The sequence below is a fragment of the Paramisgurnus dabryanus genome, chromosome 23, assembly GCF_030506205.2.
Source record: "Paramisgurnus dabryanus chromosome 23, PD_genome_1.1, whole genome shotgun sequence".
Taxonomy (NCBI): Eukaryota; Metazoa; Chordata; class Actinopteri; order Cypriniformes; family Cobitidae; genus Paramisgurnus; species Paramisgurnus dabryanus.
This window is the reverse complement of record NC_133359.1, coordinates 9,452,224-9,468,622: the sequence shown is the minus strand read 5'-3', so window position 1 is coordinate 9,468,622 and position 16,399 is coordinate 9,452,224. Positions and strand designations below refer to the sequence as shown.

Below are 16,399 nucleotides of genomic sequence, written 5' to 3'. Positions count from 1 at the left end.
TAAAGTTATTGTGTCTTCGTGACCTCTCTTTATGACTGTCACAGTCAGGATTACCAGGGATTTGAAACTCAGAACGGTGTTTCCTTGAAACGTCACTGGATAACTTGCGGCTCAGCGGTTTTACAAGACGCGCTGTATCCTCATCTGCACTATTACACATTAATCCCAATCGACACTCTTTTCACTTATATCAGATATAGCACCAATATCAGCCCAATAAAGATGGTGTTCAAAGATTAAATAAGATTACAAAGATCATAAATAAATTATTCTGAAAAAATACACATTCATATAAAGACAGATTGTAAGAAAAGATCAAATAAAAACCAAGAAATTACCTCATGCACGTCTCTCTCAAGGCCAAGAAGTTTAATCTTTTCCACCTTACTTTACTGACTTCATTTCATTCCCGTGAACAAAGGTGTTGTTGTACAGATTTCAAGAAGGATTACAGTACGAGTTATAATTTTAAAGACACAGGAACCTGCACTTAAAAATTGTATGTTTGAGAAAATTTAAATTCCAATGTGATTGCTTTTTACCTCCCATTCCTTATATATCTAAATTTTGGCTGTGGTTCACAGATCATGCTCTTATTCGTTATATAATGATAACAAAGAATGATTGTATTATCAATAATAATCCTATGATTAATGAGTAACACAACATATTTTAAATATTTTCTTCACATTATCAGCCTGGCCAGCCATTAGTATCAGTTTCTGGTGGTCTTGTTCATTTATTGAAAAGGAAACACAGGAGGAGGTTCTTGACCTTTTCTTTTAATTGCATATCTCAGTTAGCTCCAAACTAAGGCTATATATCATTTGCAAAATCCTAATTACAACTCAAACTCTTGGAAGTGCTTTAGGAAATTGCATTTTGAGATGCAAAATCGAATCTTTCCACTATGAGCTTTTTTACAGGTTTGTGTTTATGTAAGTGACGTAATGCTCATGTTGCATTTTTCACAGGATTGTAGTGCACCGATCTAAATTCGTATCATAAATGCGCTTTCTCAGTAACAATCTACTGAGAGTTCATTAACGTTAATGAACAATCCTAATAAATAGCAACCGAATCGGAGAGAAGGCAAACATTTTTATATCCATAGCAAGCAAAAATGCCTTGATATCGACCAATTCAAATGTAACAAATGGTTGATACACAGTACCATGAAGCATTGCAAACAGGACAAAAACAAAGTTTTGATTTGTAACTCTATTCTTTACTGTATGAAGGCAGGTAATAGTTATACCATAGAGCAGAAGTCCCTGGGCACCTGAAGGATCATGGGTAGCCTCTTAGCAATTCTACTTGGTCACCTTGGTGATGGGTTTGGAGACCAGCAGGTTGCCGAGAGCGGCGGGCTGAAGCTCAGCGTCGTGCAGCCATTCGGCCATGGCAGGTATCTGGGAGAAGTACTTCCTTGCCAGAGCGTGTTTGTGCTTGACATTACGGATAACTACCGCATCGTATGCCTGCCAGGAAAAACAGAGTTCATTTGTACGAGTGTTAATGGTGCCATATATAAGATTTCCTTTAGCCGGTGGCACAGAAAGATTTCATAATTCAGACATTTCATCTCCATCATCAGAAATAAAGAGTCGAGACTATAAAAGGTCAAGATTAGCATGGAGTACAGTTTTAATTTTAAGGTTATGGATTAAGTTTTGTAATTAAAATACAATTTTAATAGTTGACCAAAAGCTTATTTTGCTCTAGAACACTGCCACCTGCTGGTTACTTATAATAACATTGTAGAATGGAATTTATTATAAATATGAATGCATGCTGATTCATGCTGCCTTGTCAGTCACTTTATCTCAGATAACTTATCTCTGTAGTAGTCATTCGCCCATCTCATGGGGCTTATGCAATGACATTGACTTTTGGAGATTTGCACATTGTATTGTTTTTGTTATTCTGTACTTTGTTTTGTTATTAATGTGTAACTATTTGTATATGTCTGCACTTGGCACTTTTTCTTGGCCAGGTCGCCTTTTTAAATGAGAAATTGTTCTCAACGTGCCTACATGGTTAAATAAAGGTTAAATAAAAAAATAGGAAAAATCAATAAAGTCATGAACAAAGAAAAATATGCAGTTTAGTGTTTAGATTAGTACAGTCGCTTGGATATTTGATATTATATGTGAAAACCCAGCTAAAGTCATTTTTTCTACATAAAATCGTCCATGGCCGTAGACAGGGCTTGAAAATTAGTGAGGTCCAGGGTGGGGTGCGGAAAGAGTTAACAAATGCTATCCTAGGTGAATAAAATGTCTGCCAGCGCTGAATGATGTGGCAGTCAGTTTTGGTGCTGGTCACCCAGTGTTGCCAGATATAAGTACAAAAACAAACCAAAATAATAGGCCAGAAAAAATAAAGTAAGTTAAATTTTGTCTTTCAGAAATTATTCAGAGAAATTACTAACACTAACCTTCACATAATCATCACTTTATAAATATCCCAAAGTGTCACATTTGTTGCTAAAGTCTAAACATGTAAAGGATCACGTTCTTTCTGATCACATTTTTTAAACCGATCCCATTTTTTAAACCCTAGTTAGTGTGTAATGTTGCTTTAATAGCATAAATAATACCTGTAAAATTATAAAGTTCACTGCCAGGCGATATATTTTCTTTAACAGAATTCGCCTTTCAAAGCCTACAGCGAACGTCCGGGTTGGACTACGGCCCTCTACTTCCTGCTTTAATGACGTCAGTAGAACAGTTTTTTGACTAAAACTCCGCCCACATGAATATGTCAGTCGCCAGCTAAGCTAACGGCAAGCTAAGCTGCTATCGATTCACAACAAACTAAACAAACTACACAATCAGAACTCGATACATATTTCTGAAGGAGGGACTTCATAGAACAAGGAAGACATCAGCCCATTTTGAGGACAGTGAAAACAGCGGTATACAGATAAGTACAAAACCATGTTTTTTAACACGTGAAACATGAACACATGTTATTACAATTAAAGCTTCAAAAACACAGAAAGAATGGGACCTTTAACTCTTTCCCCGCCATTGACGAGATATCTCGTCAATTAAGAGAAAACGCTTCCCCGCCAATGACGAGATTTTCCGTCTTTCCGCAATACCGCTATTATCCACCAGGTGGCGCCCTTCCGCAACTTTTTAAACCCGGAAGTATTGCCCTATGGCAAGCTGCTGCATGTCCGTGTCTGTTTAAAGATCGCTCTGAATGGGATCTCTATGAAAAGTCCGTCACAAAAATGGAATTATCTCTGCTTTTTGCTCAAAATATGGTGTTTTTGCAAAAACCTACCCATATTCAAAAGCTGATTGCAAAAGAACCACTGAAGGTAGGATGAAACGTTTTTTTTTTTTTTGTTTGAAAGCAGAGGGTCTGTTCTTTCATTTGGTATATTGTATGTTTATATATTTAAAGAAGAACATTTTCTGGAAGGCATTAAACTTTGGTGAAAATCATGAAAAACGCTGGCGCTGGCTGGCAACTTTTTTAAAAAACGCTGGCGGTGAAAGAGTTAATGTCTAAAGAGGATTTTTAATAATGGGATCTGGCAACACTGCAAATTCTTCACTTTCGCACTCATGGCTTGAGTTAATCGCTGTCTTTTTACACTAAGCTACAGTAAACTGTCCAAACTTAATTATATACACAGATGCCAATATGATTCGTTTTCAAACAATGAATAAGTCATTCAGAAAAACTTTACAGAGGTCCGGACCTCGGTGACCTCATAGCTGGCTACGGCAATGGTCCTACATATTGGGCGAGTAAGGTCATTTCAAAGCTTCAAATCAATGATTGAAATCACATTTTTACACTCCAAGCCTTTAGCCTGGATTTCAGAGATAGGCTCTATATTCTATCCTGTGATGTTTGAACATTTCTGGATGTAAAGGCATATAAAAGCAGCATATATTACATCAGCGGTACCTTTCTGATGTTCTCCATTGTGAGATGTGCAGTTGCCTCATCCTTTGTTAAAAGAATGCAGTTCCAGGGACTCCAGTCTGAACTCTTCTCCCACCGCACCAGCAACAAGTCATGCAAGTCTTTCCATCCGCTCAGAGCAGACTGAGCCCCCCACAGCACATCCACCAGATACCGCAGGTCCTGTTCCTAATAATAAAGATACAAAAGATCTTCATCAAGGCAAACACACTAACTTGGTGTCAGATGTGGCATCACATATAAAATCGTGCCCTGGAATCAGCAACATGCAAAAACTGTACAATACCTGCAGTAAGTAGCTGATTTTGGACTCGGGACTAAGCTCAGCCTCCGTTTCATGTAGATGTTTGAGTATGTTCTTGTAGGGACACAGATCTTCTCTACGGAAGGCTTCATTGTCTAACTCTTTACAGCGGCGACAGAGGCCGACCGCTGACCTGTTCGTCTTTAACGAAAAGTCAGAGGATGACTGATACTCATTACAGCCACTACACAAATAGATGTTCTTCCTAAGATCAGCAGGATCCTGAGGCACCTGTGGGGAACAGGGTTAAAAGTGCTGTTATGTAAAACTGTATTTACCTAGTTTTGAACATGGTTATGACATATCGTAAGCCTCAAACAAGATAGTTTCCTCCATCTTATTTAAAGGAAAACACCACTTTTTTAAAATAGGCTCATTTTCCAGCTCCCCTGGAGTTAAACATTTGAGATTTACCATTTTGGAATGAAAAATGACCCCTTATGATGCCAGAATAAGAGTATAGTTCCTAGCCATATCTGCCTAGAAAATCGCAACTTTTAATTTTTTGTCTGTCTTACTACAGAAAAGTCAAGTTTTAAATAGGACAAATTTTGAAACTCTTTGGTCATTTTGAGTGCGATGCTAATGGTCTAATCAGATTTAATGAATTATGCTAAGCTATGCTAAAAGTGGTACTGCCAGGCCTTGAGATCGGCTGAATGGGTTCCAAAACGGTAAAACTCAGATCTTAACTCTAGGGGAGCTGAAAAATTAGCCTATTTTCAAAAAATAGTGTTCCTTTAAACCTCGTGCATGCAAAAGACCGCTGGAAAACAGGCCAATCTCAACATAACACCGACTGTGACATTACACTCAAGATGTACGCCCCCAACATTAAATGACACATTCAATTAAGTACAATGTTGTTACAATGCTAAAAGCAAAGTTGTGACTGCTGAGTTAGCGCTATATGCTAGTTAATGCTATATGCTAGCGTTTAGGCTGAAGTTCTACTATTGACATTACAGTTACATTTTGCAGGTCCAGACTGAAAAAAACACAAACTTACCACTCAGAAACATCTATTAGGGCCGGGACACACCAAAGCTTTTTTACGCGACTGAAAACGCCTGGGGGACGGCGAATGCCAGCTGTTTTTTCTTTCTTCAGCCCAGCGCTTTGGTAGCTGTGATACTTGAGCTGTGAGCCAGTTGGTTAAAACTGTGATTGGACGGCTGTGTGAGAACCGACATTGACGAGCGGAGCTTTTCACCCAAAGTTTAAACTCTCCGAGCGCCATCTTACATAACGGAAAAAATCCGCCAGCTGCTGGCTGTTTTGAAAAAACGCTGCGCTTCTATTGGAAACAATTGAAAAGCTTTGGTGTACACGCCCCCTTAAAAATCTTCAAACAATTGGTTGTTCCTCAAAATCTGTATCTTTATCTGATACAGGTTCAAACATATCTATAAAGGAATACTAATGTGAGCTACTGACATGAGCTTTATGATCCTTGCCGTGAAACAGCCAATCAGAGAAGAGCTCCACATAATTATTAACGACCCTTCCAAATAAGGTAATAATAGACTATTTCATACGCAAAACCGGCGCAACGTCATAGAATGTCTCTGAACAGGTTCACGCCCACTTTTGGGGGAAAACAAACTAGACCTCCCATTGACTTCCATACAAAATAGCGGAATAAAGCAACGTTCGTACACACCCGGCAGGTGTAAATAACTTAAGAAATCACTCAGATTAAACATGACGAGTAATTATCTGTCCACCCTGCCTGCCATTGAGCGCGAAAGATACATTAACACATTTAATTTGGTCATTATAAAAACATGTCCCTTTCATTCTCACAGCGTCAAATTTGTGTAACAACGCTTCCCATTGGCCAGAGGTGTCTTACCCGGATATTTACTCGTACCTGATTGGGTCAACAGGGAAGACAGTAAATGATTTTACTTCGTATTTGAAAGTTACTTCGTATTTATATATTATGTCTTTATATTTAGAGTACTGAGTAAACTTTTCCGTCCAGCCATACAACTAACTGGCTTAGCGATATTTCCAGCAATCACTGGATGGCGTTATACAAATTTGATGCTGTGAGAATGAAAGGGACATGTTTTTATATTGACCAAATTAAATGTGTTAATGTATCTTTCGCGCTCTATAGCAGGCAGGGTGGACAGATAAATACCCGACATGTTTAATCTGAGTGATTTCATAAATTATTTACGCCTGCCGGCTGTGTACAAACGTTGCTTTGTTCCGCTATTTTGTATGGAAGTCAATGGGAAGTCTGGTTTGTTTTCCCCCAAAAAGGGGCGGTGACGAAATTTACAGTCAAGTTCCCGGATGTGCCGGTAGTCCGTATTCTAAAGGCAAATCCTAGGGTCGTAAATGGACATGTAAAAACGTTTCTGGATCATTTTCGCACTTAATAAAGTTACATACCTTCTATGTAGATATCAGAAAACAATTGAAGAGTTTGGCTCCAAAATGAAATACATTTTTGTCATGTTTATTATTATGTTATCATGTTTTTATAGTGTTTTATTGTGCTACTTAGCTGTATTTTTTGTCATAAAGGCTTAAATCAAAACAAACCAACTGTAGTTTGATTGATATTAATTGGAATGCACAATCAAAAAACTTAATTTTTCTCTTATTTTGGAACCAAACTCTTCAATTTAACATATTATTTTAATGCATTGTTTGGCACCTTTAATTAAAAAGGTTGGTTTTGAAAAAAACAATCACGAAACCAAAAATCATTACCATTTTGTTATAAAACTACTTACACTGTACTCTTACCAAGAGAACAACTGGGTAAAACATAACAACACTTTATACCCAAATGTCAAAAAAATTACTCAAATCAAAGAACAGCACTAATAAAGCCCCATTCTTATAGGTCATTACTTAAAAAAGTTGCTTTAGGGTTTAGTTACTCTTTAACACAATTACTTAATGAATATAAACACACAAACACACGCACACACGCACAAACATTTTACTCAATTCAATGCATTTCTTTAGTGTTGTTGAAATAGGCTACCTTTGTCAAAGCAGGAGTGCTTTCAGTGTGCCTTACAAACACATTGGTTTGAGGCATAGTTTTGGGAAATGACAGAAACGGAATGCAAGACACTAACAAATTACCTCAATTATCTTTTTTTTTGCAAACAAAATGAGCAGAAATCAAAATGAAAAAGTGACTAATTGCACAGCCTTATGCAAACCTCTGTTTGCATGCAGTCTCTGCTTTACAGAGATCTTATTGGTGGCCAAAAACAAAAGACTATAAAAGAGTTTTCCGTAGAGTTGACTTTACAGAATCACATACCCGCAGATGTTTGGACACCTCAGGGTTGAACGCCGGTGTTTTGATGTACTGGAGAAACAGTGTAGATATCCTTTTCCTCAAGCCATCCAGGTTTTTCTTCTTCACCTCCCTCATTAGCAAATCCACCTCTCTGTCAATCAAATCCACTATCTCCTGTGTCAGCTTGCATTTATGATCCTACTCATCCAAAAAAAAAAAGAGTCATTAGCATTTATATTAAGTAAACAATTTAAGAAATATCTTTAAACAGTTGTTATGCAGTTTAAATTAGGGTCTGGAATGGACCTTCACGGTGTCTTTAAGGGTTAGCAGCACATCCAGACGTTCGTCCTTCGTGAATTGTGCCTCCGTGATGCTGTTGTACAGATCTCGCAGCTCTGAGGCTCTGATGGTAAACTGTGTGTCCATCTGCGTCACCTTTCCGTCAAACGCATGCCATCTCTTCGGCTCTGCACACTGAGAAGTCAAACATTAAGGAAGCTGATGGATGAAACCATCAAAATTGAAGAGACTACCACAGGAGGAACTTCAATGGAACAATAAAGTGTGTAAGCTATCAGGGCTTCCTTTTGATCTAGTTTCTTATCAGTAAGTTATCAGACACACTAGTGGATTTATTAAAGAAACCTTTTCAGTGGAGCAACACAGGTTTAAGCACCTTTAACATTTATAAATCATAAAACTGACACCAATTATGTTAGTTTACATAACCAAATAAATACATCTGACCGTCTCTGAATTGTTTTTTGTGTTTAAATGCTCAAAGCCAAGATTATCACCTTATTGAGGAGCGCCTGTATAGCCTTATCTTGGTTCTTCTCGCATGCAGCTGTTCTGTGGCGTTCTATGTAGGAGATGAACCGGGTCTCTTGCTCCAGCAGAGCACATAGGGCCGCCTTTCTCTCCGCACCGGAAAAGTTGGCATTGATGCGTTCCTCTTCCACAATCCTCCATTCTGACACAAGGCAAGAAAGACATAGAATGAAGAATTACAAACCACTGCACACACTGCAAAATCTATATCTTGATGCGAACATATGCAGTAATTACCAAGTGATAGAACGTCCACATGCACAGATGCATTAAAACCTTAAAGATATAGTTCACCCCAAAATGACAATTTTATCATTCACTTTATCAATCACTTACCCCTGTGTCGTTCTAAAACATCAAGTGCTCCAATTGTCTGACATTTTTTTGATGAAAACCGTTAGTTTCACGATTCTTTTCCCCAGAAAAGAATGAAAGACATGGCCAAAAAGGTCCATGTTCCATCAGTAGGTTAATAAAAATATTATGAAGCGACGAGAACACTTTTGTGCGCAAAGAAAGCAAAACAAACGACGTAGTTGCCAGCGTACAGACACAGAATACGCTGGCATGTAATTTGTGCATTTATATGGCTGTTTAAAGGCGAGGTGCATGATCTCTGAAAGCAAATGCTGATATTTGAAATCACCTAAACAAACACGCCCCTACCCCAATAGAATCTGGACCTTCTTTTGATAGACCCGCCCCACACATACAGCCCAGGCAATGATGTCGGTTAGTAGGCACGCCCCACAGCTGTGGCTACAAGTGTGTTTTGGTAGTCAGCAGAGCCGGCGCCAGACCATAACTAACAGGGGGGCACTCGGCTTCCAACGGGGGGCACGCAATAGCAACAATAACTTGCAGAAACAAGACATTAAAACAACAAATACAGCAAGCACACACTCATACAACTGGTACAGACTGTCAGCTCATTTCCCGTATAAAGTGCAAAAGACCACAAACTATGCGCAAAACTACTGAACTTCGACCGCGGTGTGAGCGCAAGCTGCGCTCCGCTGCGCTCGCGCTACTCGACGCAACAACAAACCGCCCTCGCGCGGCGCAAGCCATTGAAATGAATGGGCACAGCGCACACCGCGTCCTAGCTTTAAAAAAGCCGCTTTACCATAATCACGTCGTAATGCTGTTAACGGTCTATAGCCACACTTCACATTTAAGCTTACGTAATTTAAAACAACGCTAACTTACCTTTAAAATAGCTGAAGACGGCGTGTAAGAACATTAAACTTCCTAAAAACAGTGTCCTGTAGATTTGTAAATTCCACCACGACCTCTAATCTCTGAGTTTGAGCCAGTCTGTGTTTGCAGGAAGTCAGATGAAGCAGGCGGTGCTGGTTCGTTCTAAATGTTCTAATATTCATATTTTACACAATCCATAAAATGCCGCGAAAAAACACGTTGCTAGTATCAAGTCACAATATGCTAAAGACGTAAGACGGGTGAGACGCGGCAATACATCCAATCAGAGAAACTGGTCTATTTTAATTAAAGAAAACATATATTAACTATATTTTCATCATTTGATTACATTACAAGTCATGAAACATTCAATGTTTAATTTATTTTAATTATTCTTGATATATATTAAATTAATAAAAACTTTGTAGGGGGGGCACAACAACCTGTTTGGGGGGGCACTGCCCGCGAATGCCCCCCCATGACGCCGGCCCTGGAGTCAGCCCAACGCCCTTTTTCAAAGTGTTTTTCAAAATCATGCACCCCGCCTTTAAGTATTGTTTACAATGTTTGCATAATGGCTTAAATAAAAAAGCAGAAAAACTATAAAAATTGGCAACTACGTCAGCACTTCCAAAACACACTCTATAGTTTGTCTGTTTAGGCATACTGTAGAAACATAGCGGCGTAAAATGGCGACTTTCGTGTAAGGGGGCCCGCTGTGTAAATAATAACGCCTCATTCTGGATTTACACCAAATGCGGTAGAGGCGGCAAAAACGCACTATTTGCACATAGTTGGATGCTTGAACATTTTAAGTTTACTCGCTTCATTTGCACGTGAAAGCCGCGCGTGAAATTCTCACTAATTGAAACATTCACGTGGAAATTCGCGTCATGGGAGGAGCTTCTGCGACTCCGCTTACTTCCTGTAATCATTTCACTACTAGAGCAAGCTCCTGATTGGTTAACGCGGCACAATTTTTCGCCAAAGTTGAGATTTTTCAACTTGATAATATTGTTGTGTATATTATATTGCATTTCTGTTAAAAGATCTTTCTAAAAGTCCCACATTGCACCTTTAAGACAGCATTAACTTGCTGGATTTCTTTTTAAAGGTAATCATAGGCCTTGCTTACATTAATGCATTTACATTTTAAAATGCATTACTTTTGCCACGTTTACCCCATTCATTTAGACTACTCCAGCATTTTTGAACTTCATAAATAGTCATTCGTAAACGCTTTGTTTTGGAATTAAAGAAATTATATGTCGCTATTATATTTGTCCCCAAAAGGAAGTTTCTTCAGATTAAGCTGTGTCCCCCCAAAAAAAGCTAGTGAAATCACACTCTTAACGCTCACTTTTCAAAGCATTATAAAGCAGATCAAAGTCTGCCTTTCTCTGAGGGTTCATCCTGCGCTGATACTCCTCTTTGATCTCCTGGTCTTTTTCTTCTTTCTTCCATCTCTTTTCATTTTCCAGCCACGCCAGATGCAGCTCTTTCGCCTGTCTCAAGCTGTCTGTGAAACGCTTGGCCAGCCAACGCCTGACATACGTCTGTAGTGTAATGACCTGAGAAAAACATATATTGTCATCTGTCATGAAAAGCAAATGTGAACGCACAATGAAACAACCCAACCCTAACACACTTACAGCTCTCAGTCTCTTGCTGTGGTACTCGTCTGCAGTGATGTAGGTCCCTGTAGGGATGAGAAGTTTGTCATCCATGTTTGACACATAGCAGCCGATTTTGGTCATCTGAGTCGAGGCGTTCCTTGAGCACTGCTGCGCCTGGTTCCTCAACTCCACAGTCTGTGTAAAAGTCAAGCAAAACACATGCATTTCAACTTGTGTGAATTACGTGCATTTTGCTTTATCAAGACTGTGTGTGTTTATACACCTGTGTATCCCTGCTGAACATCTCAATTCCTCTGTCAGGCCTCTTCTTAGCCATGGTCTGTACAGCAGCATGGTGATACTCTGCCTTGGTAACCTTATGACGGTAACCTCCAAGAAATGGTTTCCCTTGAGTGGCCCTCTCGATCTCCACCACCACATCTTGATATGTGTCTGCGTATTAAAGTAATAGTTCACCCAAATAAGAAAATTATCTCATAATTTACTCTCCCTCGCTGTCCTATTATTTCCTTTCAGATGAACACAAACTATTTTATTTGCAAAAATATATGTTGATTATATGAAGATAACATGTTAACATGACAGATATTAAATATAAAATTATTTGTTTATGTTTAACTGAAAGGAAGTCTGGGATAGCATAAGGGTGAGTAAATTATGAGAAAATTTACATATTTTGAATAAACCATTACTTTAAAATAAAAGTATATTTTTAAATATTTTGTCCTTTCCTACTTTTCTTTTACTTTTCAGTTTTGATGATACCTGTTTGTACTCTAACAGTAATGACATCTGGCATGTTGTACTCCTGCTGTGGTTTAACTGGTCTCATAGGATAATTCTCAGGGTCTAATGAGCTCATCTCAAACTGGATCATCCCATGTGGCTGTACACCAAGGTCCATCAGTGTCTGGTCATCATCTACACATTTTTCTATGCAAAAAAACAAAACAAAACAACACAACAAGAATATTAATCTTTGCTTATAGAGGAAATATAATAATGTTACAAGAGCTTTCCCATGAGGGATAAAGTTAAACATTATTTTTTGTCCTTAAAGGGGAGATTTCACAAAACGTTTTTAAAAGGACAGATTTTTTTGAAAATATGCTCATTTTTCAGCTCCCCTAGAGTAAAAAATTTCATTTTTACTGTTTTGGAAACCATTCAGCCAATCTCTGGGTCTGGCGGTACCACTTTTAGCATAGCTTAACATAATCCATTGAATCTGATTAGACCATTAGCATCGCACTCAAAAATAACCCAAGAGTTTCGATATTTTTCCTATTGACTCTTCTGTAGGTACATTGAAAGTAGTCCCCTTGGTAACTTTCAATAGCAGGGGACTATTTTCGGGCACTGCATAATATCATTGTGCCTCCTTGAGCCATGTTATGGCAGCAAAGTCCTTGATTATTACGCCAGAATGAGAGTATAGTTCCTAGCCATATCAGCCAAGAAAATCACAACTTTAAATTTTCCGTCTGTCTTAGTACACAATGTAACTACAGAAGAGTCAAGTTTTAAATAGTAAAAATATTGAAACTCTTTGGTTAATTTTTTAGGGCAATGCTAATGGTCTAATCAGATTCAATAGATTATGCTAAGCTATGCTAAAAGTGGTACGCCAGACCCAGAGATCGGCTGAATGGATTTCAAAATGAAAAAAAATCAAATGTTTAACTCCAGCAGAGCTGGAAAATGAGCATATTTTCAAAAAAAGTGGAGTGTGCCTTTAAGATGTAAAAAAAATCTTTGGTGTCCCCAGAGTAGGCCCTATGTATGTGAAGTTCTTGCTCAAAATGCAATAAAGATAATTTATTATAACAGTTTAAAAGTGCCACTTTGTATGTGTGAGCAAAAATGTGCCATTTTGGGTGTGTCCTTTTAAATGCAAATTAGTAGATTTCTGCACTAAATGGCAGTGCCGTGGTTGGATAGTGCAGTTTAAGGGGTGGTATTATCCCCTTCTGACTTCACAAGGGGAACCAAATTTCAATAACCCATTTTTTTCACATGCTTGCAGAGAATGGTTTACCAAAAGCAAGTTATTGGGTTGTTATTTTTCACATTTTCTAGGTTGATAAAAGCACTGGGGACCCAATTATAGCACTTAAACATGGAATAAGTCATGACATGTCTCCTTTAAAGCATAGTAAGAGATAGTGTACATCCAGTTGTTATCATCACAAAATAAAACCTTGACAGGGTGAACAAGATGTGTAGTTGAGCCATTTCTTACATTGTAAATAACTGGACATAAAATATTGGTTTGAAATATTTTATTATCTTGTGTAACAAACTAAAACTTGGCATAAGAAAAGAGACAACGGAGTGATGCATTAAACATATGATGAGGGAAAAGACGTCACTGATCGATCAGAATTAAGTGTTTTTAGAGTTGTGTATTAAACAAAAATGTAAATCTCTTACCATCCAAAGCGATCTGTATAACATCTGATGGTACTCGGAGCTCAGCGGCAAAGTGGTTTTTAAGATCCAGGATTGTGTGGCCAATAGTGAAAGCCACTGTTATCATTTGCCTCTCTGGCATTAGCAAGATCTTAACTGGAAGAAACACAAATGTCTTTAAAATACAATACAACTCTCTTGAAATGAATATACAAACAATATGTCATACAATATAACAACAGGCATGCTTATTAAAAATGCTGTGTTTTGCCATGGTGTGCTGTGATAGTATTGGACTGTAATGTAATGATGAAACCAGAAAAAGACAGACCATCACTTGACACTTGCTATGGTAATACATGCCCCAAAACATGATATCACCATGTAAGCCCTTACGCAAATTAACCATGGTTTTACTACAGTATGTAAGGTAGATGCATATACTTTGTATGGTCCTCCTAGCAACAAGTTACAAAAGCGTATGACAGTGGATTTTACTGCTCATGTTTCACCTGTTGCGGTTGAGTTTCCAATATCACTTGATGAAATAATCTTGTTTGTTTCACTTCCATGTATGTTTAAATCTTGTTGAGAAGCTGAATCTGCGATGTTTTCTTCTTGTATAATCATGTCTGTGGATGTACAGACGTTACATTTGATGTCATTCTCTTCTTCCTGGTCTTCATTCTCATCTTGTGTCGGGATTCGCACCTCATATCGCTCGTGTTTAGCACCGTCACTTTCCTGCTCTGACATGGTCAATTTCTTACACTTTAAAGCAAAACCATAACACGATATGTGCTCAATTTAAATAACTTGATTGCAGAAACTTTATTAATGGGTTAAATAAACAATTCGCGCTTAGCCTCACGTAGTGAGAGTGCGGTGTTTGGTACGCTGCTATGGTAACCACAGTAGAGAGTGATGTCTGATTCGCGAGTCTTTCATTTGATTCTGTGTAATGATTCGGTCACCGCTTTCGACTAAATGACTTTGGAAAGCAGGGTATAATATTATAAAAAACCCCACTACAATATTTTACTCTAATAATATATATGGGCCCATAGACGTATCTTTGTATAAATTATTTTTTTAAACCGCATTTGACGCAAACTATATAACCCGATAATTAACAAACAGTGCTAAAATTTCAATTTGTCATTTGAAGACTATGAGAAATAAACTGAAAAGAATTGTTAATCGTGCCATTAACCAGTTCATTAGAAGAAACTGTCCAAATGAATCAATTTGGAATGAATCGTTTTCCAACGCTGTCAACCAATTCTTTTTGCCTTGTGGTGGGGTTTCTGTGACATGCCACTGTAACAAATAAATAGACAATTGTGCTAATCTAAATTAGGATTAGGATATTTTGCGAGGTTTCTTTAAATCATAGCTCAAAAGAGAGATATTTAAAAAGGGAATAATCTCATATGCCTCATCTGTGTGCAATTTTTGTAGTAGTACTTATTTTAACATATTTTAATATAACAATATTTTCAGTGAAGCCATAGTTCTGGGCAAACATTAATTGCAATTAATCGCATACAAAATAAAAGTGATTTTTTTTTTGCATAATATTGTGTGTGCTGTGTGTTATTATTATGTATATATAAATACACGCACATTCATGTATGTATTTAAGAAACATGTATTATGTATTTATATTTTTATATATTCGATATTATATATAAACAAAAATGGATATATAGACCATTTCAAAAGATGTAAACAACACTGGTCCAGAAGCACTTCCTGTTTCCGTTTTTAACACTAGATAAACGTTGGGATAAAATAAACCAACAGAACATATAAATCTGAATTAACTGAAGTTAAACAAACATCTTAAAGATAATAATATATGTGAAATAAAAAATAACTGTCACAAACTGTAACAGGAAGTGTTTCTGGACCAGTGTTGTTTACATCATTTGAACTGGTCTATAAATAAAAATGTTCTGACATGTATATATGTATGTGTCTGAATATACATAATTACAGCACCGACAAATATATTATGCAAAAAGGCACTTTTATTTTGTATGCGATTAATCGTGATTAATCTTTGCCCCGCATTAAAGTTATAAAACCAAAAAAAGGTTAAATAGATTTTTTTTTAAATCTCACAAAATTGTATATTCTTCAGGATCAGCCAGTGATGAAAATGTAAAGCTACTGGCAGCAGTCAAGATGGGTGATGCACCAGACTATTTCATTAATATATATCAAGTTACTACATGTGAAAATGAAACCTTGGTAGAGAACAAGGCTATTTCAACCACATTAGTCAGAAATCTAATGCACTCTAATCATAACGTGATAACATCACATTGCAGTTTTTCATGAACTCAAGAGATGTCCCTCAGCTTAGTGAAGTAGACAATGCTTTAACCAAGCTGCCATACCTATTCATAAAAGTACTGGACATGGATCAGGGTGAGTCTCAAATCTGAATTGACACAAGATTGACATAATTCATTATGTGTTTGTCACTGTTCTCCTTTCTATTTTTGTCCCAGCTGTAAGAATGCAGTCTTATCAGATGGTGCACTCTCTCTCCACACGTGGACGGCACTGCATGACGCTGCTCCAATGGGATGTGTTGACATCTTAATGCTGTTGCTAAGACGTGTCAGTGAGAGATTGTCATGGAGAGACATTGGTGTGGAGATAAAGACATCCTCCTCAAGATATACAGTTATACATGCTTGTCGCTTATGATTAAGAGTGGTTTCGACGTGAACGCACTATTGGACCAAACCATCTCAGACAACTAGTCACGTG

At 37.6% G+C, this 16,399-nt stretch overlaps 1 protein-coding gene across 1 annotated transcript; it reads right to left on the bottom strand.

Annotated features, from left to right (window-relative positions):
* Positions 1-513: 513 nt before the first annotated feature.
* On the bottom strand, positions 514-14,495 carry iqub (IQ motif and ubiquitin domain containing). Its single transcript, XM_065292032.2, has 12 exons — positions 14,128-14,495; positions 13,637-13,771; positions 11,969-12,136; positions 11,466-11,635; positions 11,219-11,377; positions 10,927-11,137; positions 8,333-8,508; positions 7,839-8,009; positions 7,554-7,730; positions 4,238-4,486; positions 3,934-4,119; positions 514-1,481 (listed from the first exon to the last, which is right to left on the bottom strand). Exons 1-12 carry the CDS (start codon positions 14,369-14,371, stop codon positions 1,314-1,316), a joined length of 2,214 nt encoding a protein of 737 aa, XP_065148104.1. The 5' UTR covers positions 14,372-14,495; the 3' UTR covers positions 514-1,313.
* Positions 14,496-16,399: the final 1,904 nt, after the last annotated feature.